This window comes from Danio rerio, chromosome 12, assembly GCF_052040795.2.
Source record: "Danio rerio strain M-AB ecotype USA chromosome 12, GRCz13ab, whole genome shotgun sequence".
Lineage (NCBI taxonomy): Eukaryota > Metazoa > Chordata > Actinopteri > Cypriniformes > Danionidae > Danio > Danio rerio.
The window spans coordinates 32628425-32642370 of NC_141032.1; the positions used below are offsets into that span (position 1 = coordinate 32628425).

Sequence of the window (13946 nt, forward strand, 5' to 3'; positions counted from 1 at the left end):
GTTTACATAGAATTGAAGCAGAGTTTGGTACAAACACAAACTATACAAACATAAAAATAAAACAAACAAAAAAATCTAAAAAAAAAAAAAAAGTAATGTGTAATAACAATGAAATGACACAAGGATAATGAACTGAACTACTGAATCATATTTAATACTTTATTTATACTATATTTAGGCTTTTATTGGTGATGGCAGCATAAAGACACCTCTCATATGGTGAATGAAGTGCATTGCTCAGATGTGAGTTTTTCACAGACTTCAACAAAGTGTGAAAATCTTGTTGGTTCTGTGGGTCTCGTCCATCAAATCTGAGCTTTATTTTGTTTTTTATATTGGATTCAAGTCAGGTGATTGGCTGGGCCATTCTACAGCTTGATTTTCTTTCTGTGAAATTATTTGAGAGAGTCCTTGGCTGTGTGTTGGATCATTGTCTTGCTGAAATGTCCACTCTGGTTTCATCTTCATCATCCTGGTAATGTAGATGTTGGTCTAATTTACAATAAGGAAGGACAGAGGGTTGCTGAATAACTACTGAGAGTTGTCTGGGCTTTCACTGCCTTTCTACACCTCCTTTTCTTCATGTGTTTAATACTTTTTTCCCTTTTTCATTTCCTTATTTGTAAATGAATTAATATTGTTTTCTTTGCAAATATGGATTTCTTTGGTTGTTACCAACATCTGGTTAAAAATGATTAACAGTGTCTTTACAAATATGTTTTCTGAGAAAAATCGTCCCCACTGTACATAACTCATAGGTTTAGTTCACCCAAAAATGGAATTATGCAAGTAATTACTTAACCTAGATTGTTGATTAGATAAACATCACCAATATTTAAATTGAAATGTAATATTTGGACATATTCTTGTCTTATTTTACAAATCAAAGAATCCAGTATATTTCTACATTTATTGGGTAAGGGTTTGAGTAAAATGGTAATGTATGTTTAATTTTACTATGTAAAAATCTACAAATATGAGTCAAAATTAAAATAAACATAACAGTCATCAAAATAAAAATAAAAACTGCCAGTTTTATTGTCAGAAATTATCAATTAATCTGATTAACAAATGTTTTCTGTTGTTTTAATTGAGGGCTATTCCTCAAAATATTGATTTTTTACACATCTGACTAAAAATGAAACTAAAATCTCTGAATTATATATTTGTAAAGGTAAAAGGTAGCTAAACCCAATGAAAAAAGCAGATTAATTCCCTCTCAAAAAATCTGAGGTCACCTGAGAACCTTTTACCTTCCCTTTGAAACTTGTCAAACACCTGTATTGGCAACAGTAAAACAAGAGTATCCATTACTAGAAAGGCTAATTAGCAGTTTCTGATACTGACGTGTTTCGCAGTGTGGACCCTTCCAGCCACGGCATTCGCAGCGGTAACTCCCATTCAGCATCACACAGATGCCATCATTCATACAGGGGTTTGGACTGCAAAGGTTTACAGGCTTCTTCACATCTGTAAAAAGAACAACAGTTAAACATAAATGCATCAGCTTTCAAAGAGGAACATTTGCTCCTGATTTACCTGAACACACCATCTGTACCAGCACATCCTCTGAGTATTTTAGGTCATCGTATGAAGGCACGGTGATCATGTGATCCTCAGAGCCAGAGATGCGGAGAAGAAGCTCCTGCTGGATGTCCCCAACTCCAATTAAGAATATGGACACTCCGCTATCACGGATCTTCTGTGCAGGCACCGCAGCGTCCTCCACACCCGTCCCATCAGTCAGCACCACCACAGCCTTGTTGACTCCAGGACGTGCTCCCTTCCCCACCGTCAGGCTTTGGGAGAGCACATGGAGCAGGGCTGAACCTACAGAAGCCTTCCCACCCAGAAAAGCGGCGTCCCCCACAGCCCTCAGCACAGCGGAGCCCGAATTGTACTTGTCCAAGTCAAAGACCGTGACTGGACGCCTCCCATAAACCACCAATCCCACCTGAGCCACATCTCGATTAATGTCAAACTGCACTGAAGTGCTCCGAACAAAATCCTGAAAGTGAATGAAATTCTCCTTGCCGACACCACTGGAGGCATCCAGAACAAACACAAGGTCCAGAGCCTGACCCAGACAACCTAACAGAAACAAAAGGGGTATAATAGTTCAGTCATGACAACTCCGAATGTACAGAATTTAAAAATAGAATGTACATAGTTTGGTCTTGGAGGACTAGATCAGCTATGCTGCTGCAAAACACATAGGCTGTATCTGAAATCGCCTACTTACTCAGTAACTACTACATTCGAATTTACTACATGACCGTTCTAAATAGTATGAATGGGAGTAGTATAAATGCAACCTGGAGGTACTACAGCCGCCATTTTATTACCATGTGATCTACCTGAGTCAGTTGCGTCAACTGACTCTCATTTATGAATTCTTTCGGTGTGTATCATGGGATAGTATAGCGTCGATCGGATACATACTTCAGAATCTAGCCAGAAGTAGTAGGTCATCCGAACTCTTTAAATTTGGACATACTACTTTGCTCACATACTGTTTTTACTAAAGTACACTGTTTTTCCACACTATATAGTATTGAAGTATGCGAATTCGGACACAGCAACAGACTTGCTTTAGCTAAATGCTAAATTAACCAATTAGAGCGCAAATGGAGTTTGATGGCTAATACTTATGAACTTTAAATAGCAAAACTGAAACTAATATTTACCCTCAAAAGAACTTATTTAATTAAACTGTTTAAGAAACTATGCTTTATACATTCATTATTATACAGGGTGATTCAAAAAGAATGCCACAACGTTGAAAACTGAGAACTCTGCAAAGAAGAAAAGGAGAGCTAAGCTCTTTCTGTTGTCGATTTAAGAAAGCTCTGAAGTTTCACATTGAGGAACTAACAGAATGAATAACTGCAGCTATCCAAACTGTTACGCCCAACATGCTACAGAGAGTGTGGAGAGTATTGTCACTTGAGTGTCTGGAGGGGGTCATATTGAACATCTATGAACTTGTTTTCTACTGAAAAAAAACTTTAGGTACCCTTCACATTGATTAATTACCCAGGGTTCCACCATGGTTTTTTGATTAAATACAGATTTTCAAAGTTTTAGTATTCTTTTTGAATCACCCTGTATAATATAGTATTCCCTCTCAAAACATAAGGCTTTACCTACTGTTACACACATTTTTGTAATTTTATAGTTGATCATTTTGCATTTCCTCTGGAAACCATTTGCTTTGACTCATAGTTTTTATTATTAAAAAAGTTTTGTAATCACAGCCCATTCTCTGAAACTTTTCCTCACCTAACCTTATGTTAAATGTTCTGCTAAAGTTTACTTTCCCTGAAAACCTATGCCTTCACCCCCAATTTTTATTATTATAAGTTTCACAAAGGTTTTGAGTTTTGTAATTGCATTCATTTACATTTTTTACAATTAAGTTTAACAAAACATAATTTTTCCCTAAGAAACTTTAATTAATCGAGTTCTCGTAGATTTCTGTTCCTCTGTAAAGCAGTTTTTACAAGACCTTTTTTATTAATATTATTGAAGGTTTTACAACTTTTGCATTCCTGTGTAAAGTCCAAAACCTTTAGCTTCACTTACTTTACAACTTTTTCTAAGTGTATACCAAATAATCTTGTTTTTTTTTCTTACATAAACAGAATGTTTTAAGATTGATTTTTTACCATAATGATTTTTAAGTAATCAATATTTGTAAGTACAGTACAGTAGATTTTTTAGTAATTTTCTACAAATACAAACAACTTGAGTTTCTTTTTGTCAGTGTTTGACTCTTCTCTGTTAATTTACACTGGATACAAAAAAAATGAGTGAACTGTTCCCTGAGGCACACCAAACTCTGCATTTTTAAAGACTTTCCTGTGTTGACAATGAAAAATAGATTAGCTCTCTACCCTGGTTGTCGACGCTGCAGATTTTGGCTCTTAGTTCTGGGATCTTGCTGCTCAATCTATCCGGTGACTGGTACATGATGGTGCGCTGAGGGTTCCCTGTGATGTTGTTTATCTCAGCCCTCATGCCTTCTGGCGCTACACCGATGATGAAGATCTCCCTGTCCCGTGCGTACTTCGCTGGCTCCACCACATGATCTGCTGAGGGCGTCCCGGTGAGCAGAACTACCACCCGCGGCAGGTCGTCCTGAACGTCAGCGAACACAGGCGTGCTCTGGAAGCCGTGGCGTGTGATGTAGCGAAGGGCATTTCCGGTTTTCGTCTGCCCACCACGATACTGAAGTCCCTCAACAGCCTGGATCAGCTTCACCGGGTCTCTGTGCTCCCCAATTCTGGCCTCGATCTTCACGTCGCTGCCATACTGGGCCAACCCCATTTTTACAGGAGTGTCAGAGCTCAATACGGCCTGCATGAAACGCTTCAGGAAGGACTTGAATCGCAAGAAACCCTCCAGAGTAAGAGCAGAGGAGCCCTCCAGCAGGAAGAGCACATCCACGGAGCAGTCAAAACTCAGAATGGGAGCTGGAAATGAAAATCAATACAATTAAATATGAGGACATTAGAGACATTTTTGCCTCAGTTTTTATCAACAAGTACAATAATTTCAGCTAAAAAGTTCTTTAATGTTCTATTGAAGACAAAAACATGTGTTCATGTAAATATGTACCACTTGGATGGGCTGAAGGTGAAAAAAAACAGCAAATTGTCATTTTTGGTAGAACTAAACCTTTAACTATCCTTAAAGGGATAGTTTACTCAAAATGAAAATTTACTCACTATTTACTCAAATGAAGATGTTTTGAAGAAAGCTGATGACCTGTACCCATTAACTTCCATAATAAAAAAAAATTCTATGGAAACCAATGGTTACAGGTTTCCAGCTTTGGTTACATACCTGTTAGTCTGCATTACATATATCCTGTTTGTTTTAGATTTTAGTTAGAATCATATGAGACATTACATTGTTAAAGGAGGAGAAAAGCATAGGAGCTTTAGTCTCCTTTACACATTAACACTTGCTAAAATGCCTTTACAACCAGCCTAAACAAACACAAAGCTCCACATATCCCTCTGCAGGTAAGTGGGGTCATCTGATCTAACCTCTACTTGTGATGTCATTCACATTGATTGACAGCAGGAGGTTAGGTATGTCATCACGTTCTGATTGGATGTAGGATTTAGTGTCCGCATTTCAATAGAACTCATGGGGACCGATGATGGCTCCTGTCTCACAGTGTAATTTAGCAAATGACAAGGCCCATTATAAAAGTATTGTAGCATGTGCATTTGGGGTTTACCTATTGCTAATTTCTTTTATACAGTTATTTTCGGTGCAGCTACTGCAGAACCTAAACAAAAACAAAACAAACGTAGACACAAGGACCACATACTGTATTATGGGCCAAAACAGAAATTGCTGTAAGAATATTTTTTTTGTAAGAATATTTATATTTTATTACTTTCTGTTGTTCATAATTAATAATTTTTTCTGGACACTCAATTTACACACATTTTTGGGGGGAATCTCCTCATCCACCCCATTTATTATATTATATTATATTATATTATATTATATTATATTATATTAATTTTCCTTCGGCTATGTGCCTTATTTGTCAGGGGTTTGCCACAGTGAAATGAACCACCAACTATTCCAGCATCTGTTTTAAGCAGCGGATGCTTTTCTGGCTGCAACCCAGTACTAGGAAACGCCCATACACTCTCACATTCACACACTCATACACTAGGGCCAATTTAGTTCATCCAATTCACCTATTGCACATGTTTTTGGACTGTGGGGGAAACCGGGAAAAACTCCACACAGAAATGGCAACTGGCCCAGCTGGGACTCAAACCAGCCAACTTCTTGCTGTGAGGCGACAGTGTTATTATATTATATTATATTATATTATATTATATTATATTATATTATATTATATTATATTATATTATATTATATTATATTATATTATATTATATTATAATTCTGCAATACTGTATGTTTTTTAATCAGTAAAATATTTATAAAATATTTTTATCAATAATTTTAATTTCACAGAACAAAGCTGCACATTTACAAGAAACTGCTGACTTTGGAAACTTTTGGATTGCCTTTAGCTAATTAGAGTGTCAACCATGACCCTGCCTGAAAACCGATCCCCACTGTAACTTGAACACCCGTGACAACACCCACACACCCACACCCACACCCACACACACACACACACACACACATCTGATCCAGCCAAACCCACCAAAACAAAATAATCTAAGCGTGAATGTGAGAGAGGGGCAGCTCACCACATGAGAAGAACTGTGGGAAAAGAAGCATATGAATGTGAACTTACCACAATTGGGGTCATTGGCGTAACCAGCAGGACACTCGCACCGGTATTTATCCAGTCCTTCAGAAACACACGTCCCCCCATTCTGACAGGGCTGAGAGTCACAGGGGTCTGAAGAGAGATGCTCATTCATATTCATCTGATGATGAGCAATGATATGTTCATTATTCAATATTGAATTTGTGAGCTCTTACCTGGACAAATAGTTCTGTGACAGACAGCAGGGTGTTGCCTGTAAACTTTGTTATACCTGTAAGACAATGTGAAACATGTTTCATATCAGACATTTCTCATAATAAACATCTGAGGTCATGAAACTTCAAAAAGAATAATTCATTCATTCATTTTCTTTTCGACTTAGTCCCTTCATTAATCTGGGGTTGCCACAGCGGAATGAACCACCAACTTATCCAGCATATATTTTACGCAGCGGACGCCCTTCCAGCTGCAACCCATAACTGGGAAAAGAATAATAATAATAATTGTTATTAGTAGTAGTAGTAGAAGTAGTAGTAATAGTAGTAGTACAACAATCAATATCTGTATTTTTATTAATAATTATTATTTATTATTAATAATAATATAATAACTATTTTAATATTAATAACAACAATGTACAAATAATAATAATAATATTGCTGGCAGATTTCTGCTGCATGACAATGTGAAACCAGTTTCACTCCATACATTTGTGTAAATGATCTGCTTAATGGTTCACCTCTGGCCATGAAACCCATGAGTCCCATTCACTTTAAAAGAACAGAAACACCCTTCATGTATACTGTGTATACATGAATATACTCTTCATGACAACTGTGAGTGGGGGTGATCTTTTTTTATAACTCATCAGTTATATGAATATATATCAGTATATTAAGTTATATTAAGTCTGCCTAATTAAGGGTGTGGGGCGTGACCGCTATGTCTCGCTGGTCTCCGTCATGTCACCTCAGCTGATTCCTGCTGATTAGCCACTGAACTCGGCAAAAAACATTGTATTTTCGTTTTGTTTTATGTGGCTTTACAGAGTCAATTGCTCTTTGGAATTATTTCTTACAATTATCAGATAATATGGCATGCTGCTTGCACTTAATTGTGCTCACAAACCATTCAACGTCAACGTCAACCTTTCCCAGGTGAGTGAAATTATATACGTATATACCATCTCTATAAACGTATTTGTTTTACTCAAAATCATTTATCATTTATAATTTTCTTTGATGTGTAATGCACTCCAGAATCTGCCAGATTGATTAGCTGTAGGCTACAGAAAAGTCATCTGAAACGTTGTCATACAGTGTTATGCCTGGATTTCATAAATAGCCTTGCATTTAGTAACACAGACTCACAATATGATAGTGTGACTATTTTCATAAGTGGGACACTTCAGATACAAAAATGCATTTAATCAGAGAGTATAGGGGGCAATTTTGGACACTGGAGTGCTTGTATATAATAAAAAATCTTTGATTTCTATTACTGCAAGTGAGTAACTGTACATTTTGACTTACTGATAACATTAAAGGGGACCTATTATGAAAAATTTTTTATAAGGAGTTTAAAAACCAAGTTGTGTGGCAACAGTGTGTAAATAAAGCCATCCTCTAATAGTAAAAATTATTCATTTTATTTTTCTATAATCACACTTCACAAAAACAGTTTGCAGAAACACTTTAGCTGTGTCTTATTTCAAAGGCTGCATCCTCCGAAGGATGCATTCAAAGGGTGTTGGGTCAGTGTGACATGACGAAGGCAGTTTCATTTCAGAAGAATTTAAAAAGTTTCCTTCAAATGCAGCCTCAAAATGTGTCCTTCGCTTCCCAGGTAATGAAGGGCACAACCGGTGGATCCTTTGCAGCCTCGAACATCCCAATATTCATTGCGCACTGATAACGGCAGGACATTTTTAAAAGAAAACTCCGGATTAAATGTATCCTTCAGAGGATGCAGCCTCTGAAATGAGACGCAGTTAATCATTAAAGAGGGAGATTAACATTCTCCCTCTTTACGTGTCATCAGAGGAGGAAAGCCCCGCCCATTAGTGACGATAGATGACGAACAGCCCTAAGTGACAAGCAGCCATCCATCATTAGTTTTAGCAGAAGATAATTTTGAAAATAGGGCTGAGAGCACAATCTCTTGTGAATTTAAAGCGACAGTCACAATAATGGCACAATTTGGATAACAGCCTAAAAGGGGCTGTTTCAAAGAGTTATAAAACATTATTTGTGTGGTATTTTAAGCTGTAACTTCACACGCACACTCTAGGGGGTCACATACACACCCAAAAGGTGCATAATTGAGTAAGTCTAACATATTAATACTACTATCACCCAAAAACAAGCTTTCATTTTGACTTCAAGGGGACTTTAAAGAAGGTAAAAGGCATACGAAGACCCCTGTTTTTTGTTCTGTATATGTAAGGTTGCCATGTACCTGTAATGAGGGCACAGGGACGTGTATGCCGAGTATCTCTTGGACCCTTTCCAGCAGACAAAGTTTCCCTGAAGCTGTTTGACCGTCTCCAGGGTTTTCTGCACACATGGGTATGACTCCACCTTACAGCCTGCAGGATTCACAGCACAGGAAACTTCACTTAATGTTCATGAACACAAACAGACTGTTGACTGAGTCACTGGTGAGTGTTTTACCTGAAGGAATGGACATGCAGACAGAGGAGGTAGTAAGGCTGGTGAATAATCCATTCACAGCATCACTGAAGTGCTCTGCGAAAAACACGTGAGAGTCCGATGGACCGCTCGCCAATTCACGGAGCTCATCCCATCTTAAGAGAGAAATACAGGACATGATTTTCTATCATAATATGCAGTTAAATACACTATGTTTTAAATGTTTTTCATTTTAATTAAATAAAAAATACTCTTATATCGGTCATCAGTATATTCACAAATTATTAACAATTATAAAACAATTTTGCCTGGTTCTTGAATCTGATTGGCTTATAGCTGTGCCATAGTCTGCCATTAACAGCACTTAACCAGCCTCCTCACACTTCGCCCTTGTGTATTACTCACCCACATACACCAACAAGCAGAGGACAAATATTGACAAATATTGCTACCTTATGTACTTTTGAGGATTTTTTAGTGGAGAATGTAGTTGTTTAGATTGAACTATTTAGTTTATTCATAAGAATGATGAATATTTTTTTAACATTTATAATTTCTGAGAGACAGCTTGTCGGTGGCCATTAGCCTGTCATTGAGCCAACCAAAGACAGTTGACGTTGTTAATCCACAAAATGGCGACAGGCCGCATAATAAGCCCTTATTTCAAATAACAGCTGATCAAATCATTATAATGTGACTAGGTAATGTAAGTGACTTTCTAATGCACCAGTGTCGAAATACAGCCACATCGCACTGCAACTCGTGTGGTTTGCTAAAATAACTTACTAAATATATTATTAATTTTAATAAGTTAAACTTTATAATATATTATTTAACTGCAATTTGTTCCTGTAGTTTTAAAGCTAAAATCTCAGAATCAATACTTTTATTTAAAGTACACATGATCTTTTAGAAATATTTTCGATATTTATATAATGTATTCGAAACATAGTTTATATATTGATTTGCTGACATATTGAAAACAGTTGCACTGCTTAATTTTAAGAAAACCATGTTTTTTTTCTTAATCTCTTTAAAATAATTTTCAAAAACCTATTTAAATACTAAGCAGTAATTTAAAGACTAAAATATTTGTAACATCATAAATGTATTTCCTTTTAATAAATTAACAAGTACTTGCTTAACAATAATATTAGTTTCTTCAAAAGAATGAACTCTATGAAAGAAAAATCCTACACTGCAGCTTTTAGTCCAAATATCAAAACAATTTTTAAATCAAGAAGAATTTTCTAGACAAGCTAAAAAATAATGTCTTGTTTTTAAATAATTATGAGTTTTTCTTTAAAACAAGCAAAATAGTCTGAAAATGGGGTTATCATTTTTTCTCCCTATTGGCAAATATTTTATGGTTGTTTTAATAAAAAGTCACTTAATTTTGACTTATTATTTTTGAAAATAAGACAACATTTTGCTTTTATAGTAATTATTAGGGCGTCATGGTGGTAGCATGATCGTCTCATATCAAGAAGATCACTAGTTCAAAACTCGGCTGGGTCAGTTGGTGTTTCTGTGTGGAGTTTGCATGTTCTCCCTGTGTTCGCGTGGATTTCCACTGGATGCTCTGGTTTCCCCCACAGTCCAAACACATGTGCTCTGGGTGAATTGAATAAACTGAATTGTCCGTAGTGTATGTGTGCGAATGCGAGAGTGTATGGGGGTTTCACAGGAATGGGTTGCAGCTGGAAGGGCATTCTAAACATATGTTGGAAAAGTTGATGATTCATTCCGTTGTGGCAACCCCAGATTAATAAAGGGACTAAGCCCAAAGAAAATGAATGAATGAATAATTTTTAGATATTTGGACTAGACACAAGACAAAAACTCAAGTACGAAAATATATTTTTTTGCAATGTAACCCTAATCCTCACTTTTGAGTAGCAGTGTACTGTACTGTAGTCAATTCCAGGTTTATTTTCCAGAGCATATGGTTCAGTAAAACTGCGTGAAACACTTTGAGATGCCAGAGCATATGGCACAGCAGGAACTGTGAGAGGCTTTCATTCATCCAAATATACTCAAACTGATACATTCCCAGCTGTTAGATATATGGCCATTAAGGTGAGCTTTTCCACTGAGATTCATTCCCTCTTCCTCCTGCACCTGTTGGTAAGCTGCCATAAAGCTTCCAAGTAAACAGAGAAGACAGAAATGATGGTGACCAAAAGCATCAACATGCGTCCAAGCTGTCAGCAGCTTTTAGTGTTCAATCACACACCTGTCAGTGAGCACAGCTCTCCCTGAGAACTGTCAGCACTTCACTTAGCTGACTACATGAGCTCATAATGGTTCAAATATGACCACATGTGTCCATGCTAATTGTTTGTCAGGCTGTAGGGATTTTTATTATACATGACACAGTTAAAGTCAGAATTATTAGCCCTCCTGAATTATTAGCTGCCCTGTATACCCAATTTTTGTTTAACACATTTCTAAACATAATAGTTGTAATAACTCATTTCTAAAAACTGATTTATTTTATCTTTGCCATGATGACAGTAAACAATATTTGACTAGATATTTGTCAAGACACTTCTATACAGCTTAAAGTGACATTTAAAGGCTTAACTAGGTTAATTTAGGCAAGTTAAGATAATTAGGCGAGTCACTGTAAAACAGTGGTTTGTTCTGTAGACAATTGGAAAAATAAATTGCTTAAAGCTACAAATTATTAAGTGCTAATAATATTGTAAAAATTACAAACTGCTTTTATTCTAGCCAAAATAATACAAGTAAGATTTTCTCCTGAAGAAAAAATGTTATAGGAAATACTGCAGAAATTCCTTACTCTGTTAAGCATAACATGGGAAATATTTGAGAAAGAAAAAAAAACTGACAGGAGGGCTAATAATTCTAACTTCAAATGTATTAAATACATTTTAAGTAAGATACGATGATACACTGGAAAATCTCAACGACACCAAACTTTCAATGTTCTTGAAAGTCTAAATGATATAGAACAAAAGTACAGGTACTGTGAGCATATGGTATTATATTTTTAATATAATGTGATGTCATATAAAAAATTTCATACTTATGTTATTCTTTATAGCAGTTTAAAGTATGTTTCCCATACTTTCTAAGAACCATGGTAGCTATTACAGAAGTAAACACTACCATTCTTTCAAACTATTACAGTGAGTACCACATCACTTAGTGCATTATGAAAAACACAAAGTAATTAAGTAATAAAATTCAAATATTATGTCATTATGTCTGGATTTTTTTTGTTGTTGTTGTTTTTTGTTATTATTGATCATTAATATAATTTGTCTGAACATTTTAATTTACTCTTGTCTTTGTTTTGGAAATTCTCAATTTATTATTACTATTATTATTACTATCATTATATTATTATTATTATTATTATTATTATTATTATTATTATTATTATTATTAAATAAAAATAATAATATAAATCAGGGCTTGACATTAACACCCGCCAGCCCGCCAAATGTGGGTAGATTTCAGCTATGGTGGGTTAGACAGTCACTCACACTAGCTACTTTGGCAGGTTAAAAATGATCTTTTAATGATAGTTTTTTAAAAGCAGGGCTTGACAATAAAGATGGCCCAATCTGCATGCAAATGTGATCTTAAAATAAAGAAGCAGGACGACTGACCAAAATAATGTTCGCACGAGTAAAAGAAAGCAGGTGAATACCAAATGAGAGGATGATCCCTCCTGCACACAGCTGATGTGATGCACACGACTGTTGTGTGCTCCCGTTTCCTTGCTCGAAGCAGCCATGCCCGGAAATGCAACTGTGCAATTGGTTCTCTTGAAATAGACTGGACAAAAAGCTATGCTCATGCACCCACAGTGCTGCTGCTCTCAAGAGCTCCAGATGTTTTTAAAAATGTATTTTTGCAACCAACACCAGTTGCCACTTTTGCTTTAACCCTTCTTTGAACAGATTATTATTGGCCTAACCATTTGCACGCGATCATATTTCTACTACTTAACATTAATTTGTCATATTGAAGAAATTAATTAAGTGCAATTCTTTAATCACTTAATATCCCTTAATTATTAAAAATACTCAAAAATAATTCCATAATTGATAATGACTGGATTAGCCTCAAGAAATAGTACATTTTATTTAGCTTGAAGGAAATGATATCTATTCTTTTAGACATTTGACAGTGGAGTATTTTGTTGACAGAGTTTGAAGAAGCAGGTAATTAGAGATGTGAGGGTTTTTTCTGTGTGAAGTGAGTGTAAATGATGAGTGCTACCTGGGGTAGCGAATCCCCACAGCAAACAGAAGCACTCCAGACAGCTTGAGCTCAGAGGCAGGCAGCTGCACGGCCCCCTGGGACTTTCCGTCAGATAACAGGACGACGACTCGCGGCACAGAGGAATTACGTCCACCGGAAAACCCCTTCCTCAAAACAAACTTCAGAGCCAGACCTGTCTGTGTGCTTCCACCTCTAAAGCAGGAGAACACACACGTTATACATAGAGCTTTTAACACATGAACACAATTAATGTCATAATGAACTACTACTGTGACATCATCTTCATCCAATTTTTTTTACCAAACTTTGTCAGTCTCCAGGATTTCACAAGACATTTTTTCATGCTTAAATGACTGTAAAAACATACACAAAAACGTTTACAATTTCTTTAATTTTATCACCTCAAGAACCACCGAGCTCTGTCATTTACTGTATATAAAGGTGGTCTATTCTAGTGCATTGAGATCTTGTAACTGTGGAGGCCATTTGAGTACAGTGAACTCATTGTCATGTTCATGAAACCAGCCTGAGATGCTTCATGCTTTATGACATGGTGCGTTATCCTGCTGGAAGTAGCCATCAGAAGATTTTCCTCTGACCTCTGGCATAAAAAAGGCATTTGTGCCAACAGAACTGCCATTCACTGGATATTACCTCTTTTTCAGACCATTCTCCGTAAACCCTAGAGATGGTTGAGCATGAAATTCCCAGTAGATCAGCAGTTTCTAAAATACTAAGACCAGCCTGTCTAGCACCAA

General features: G+C 36.3%; 1 protein-coding gene and 1 long non-coding RNA gene across 2 annotated transcripts in view; both read right to left on the bottom strand.

The window, feature by feature from the left end:
* The window catches only part of LOC147834503 (uncharacterized), a 755156-nt gene that overhangs the window by 674361 nt on the left and 66849 nt on the right, over window positions 1-13946 (bottom strand). The window lies entirely within an intron of this gene.
* Window positions 1-13946, bottom strand: part of vwa2 (von Willebrand factor A domain containing 2) — a 35774-nt gene that overhangs the window by 3288 nt on the left and 18540 nt on the right. The window contains exons 6-13 of the mRNA XM_087276506.1: window positions 13186-13380; window positions 8950-9083; window positions 8735-8864; window positions 6493-6548; window positions 6302-6409; window positions 3897-4475; window positions 1540-2091; window positions 1348-1470 (exon numbers count right to left, since the gene is read on the bottom strand). Coding sequence (XP_087132632.1) covers window positions 1348-1470; window positions 1540-2091; window positions 3897-4475; window positions 6302-6409; window positions 6493-6548; window positions 8735-8864; window positions 8950-9083; window positions 13186-13380 — 1877 coding nt within the window. The remainder of the gene's footprint in view (window positions 1-1347; window positions 1471-1539; window positions 2092-3896; window positions 4476-6301; window positions 6410-6492; window positions 6549-8734; window positions 8865-8949; window positions 9084-13185; window positions 13381-13946) is intronic.